The sequence below is a fragment of the Calidris pugnax genome, unplaced genomic scaffold, assembly GCF_001431845.1.
Source record: "Calidris pugnax isolate Ruff unplaced genomic scaffold, ASM143184v1 scaffold187, whole genome shotgun sequence".
Lineage (NCBI taxonomy): Eukaryota > Metazoa > Chordata > Aves > Charadriiformes > Scolopacidae > Calidris > Calidris pugnax.
The window spans coordinates 808,472-809,347 of NW_015090969.1; the positions used below are offsets into that span (position 1 = coordinate 808,472).

At 65.1% G+C, this 876-nt stretch overlaps 1 protein-coding gene across 1 annotated transcript in view; it reads left to right on the plus strand.

Moving 5' to 3' along the window:
* The window catches only part of SKOR1 (SKI family transcriptional corepressor 1), a 39,341-nt gene that overhangs the window by 22,207 nt on the left and 16,258 nt on the right, over nt 1-876 (plus strand). Inside the window, exons 4-6 of the mRNA XM_014952681.1 lie at nt 54-150; nt 578-685; nt 806-875. Coding sequence (XP_014808167.1) covers nt 54-150; nt 578-685; nt 806-875 — 275 coding nt within the window. The remainder of the gene's footprint in view (nt 1-53; nt 151-577; nt 686-805; nt 876) is intronic.

Genomic DNA, 876 nt, shown 5'->3' on the forward strand with positions numbered 1-876 from the left:
TGTTTCTCTGCCCTCGGGGGTCCCCGCCGCCCCCCTGACTCCTTGTTTTGTAGGTGTACGCGCCGGAGCGCGGGGAGCACCTGCAGCCGCTGAAACCCGCCGCCTCCCTGGGAGCCCCGGCCGCCTACCTGTGCACCCCCGAGGCGAAGGGTAAACCGGGCCGGGGGGGCGGCTTGGGGGGGGGGAAGCCGGTGCGCATCGATGGCGCGGCCCCGGGCGCCGCCCCCCGCCGGCTGCTCAGCCCCGGGGGGGCAACCGGGCCGCCGCTTTCGTTTGGGGGATTTCGGGAGAAAAGCGAGTGCAAACGGATTCCGGACGGGGGACGGGGTTAGGCCCCCCCCGGGCCCGGGGAAGCCGCCGTCGGACGAGGCCGGTGCGGCGGGGATGGGCTGGCGGGGCCGCACACGGCACGGCTGGGGCAAAGCTCCTGCCAGCAAGCTACTTTCCACCAGCAAAGCGATTAGGATGTCCACTAAGAAGGTTTTAACGAGGGCTTTGTCCGTAATTATGTAATTAAGGATATATCAGGACCATACTTTCATTGCTTATGGTTGAAAATCGGTTTATTACCTTTAAGAGCAAGATAAAGAAGACAATCACTCCGCGGCAGAGGATTTAGAGACCAGAAAATCCTATCAGGACCAAAGGAATGTCTCGCATCCCAGCCCTGTAAATACCGACAGAGGTAAGCGCCGGTCCGCGCCCCACCGCGGAGCGATGCGCGGCCCCTTGGCGGGGCGATGCGGGGTCGGCGGACCCCCCCTCGGTGGGGCTGACGGTCCTCTGACCCCCCACCCCCCCGCAGGAGAGGACGGCCTCGCCATGGATGTCTCCGGGACGCAGCTGGTGGAGAAGGACATCGAAAATTTGGCCCGA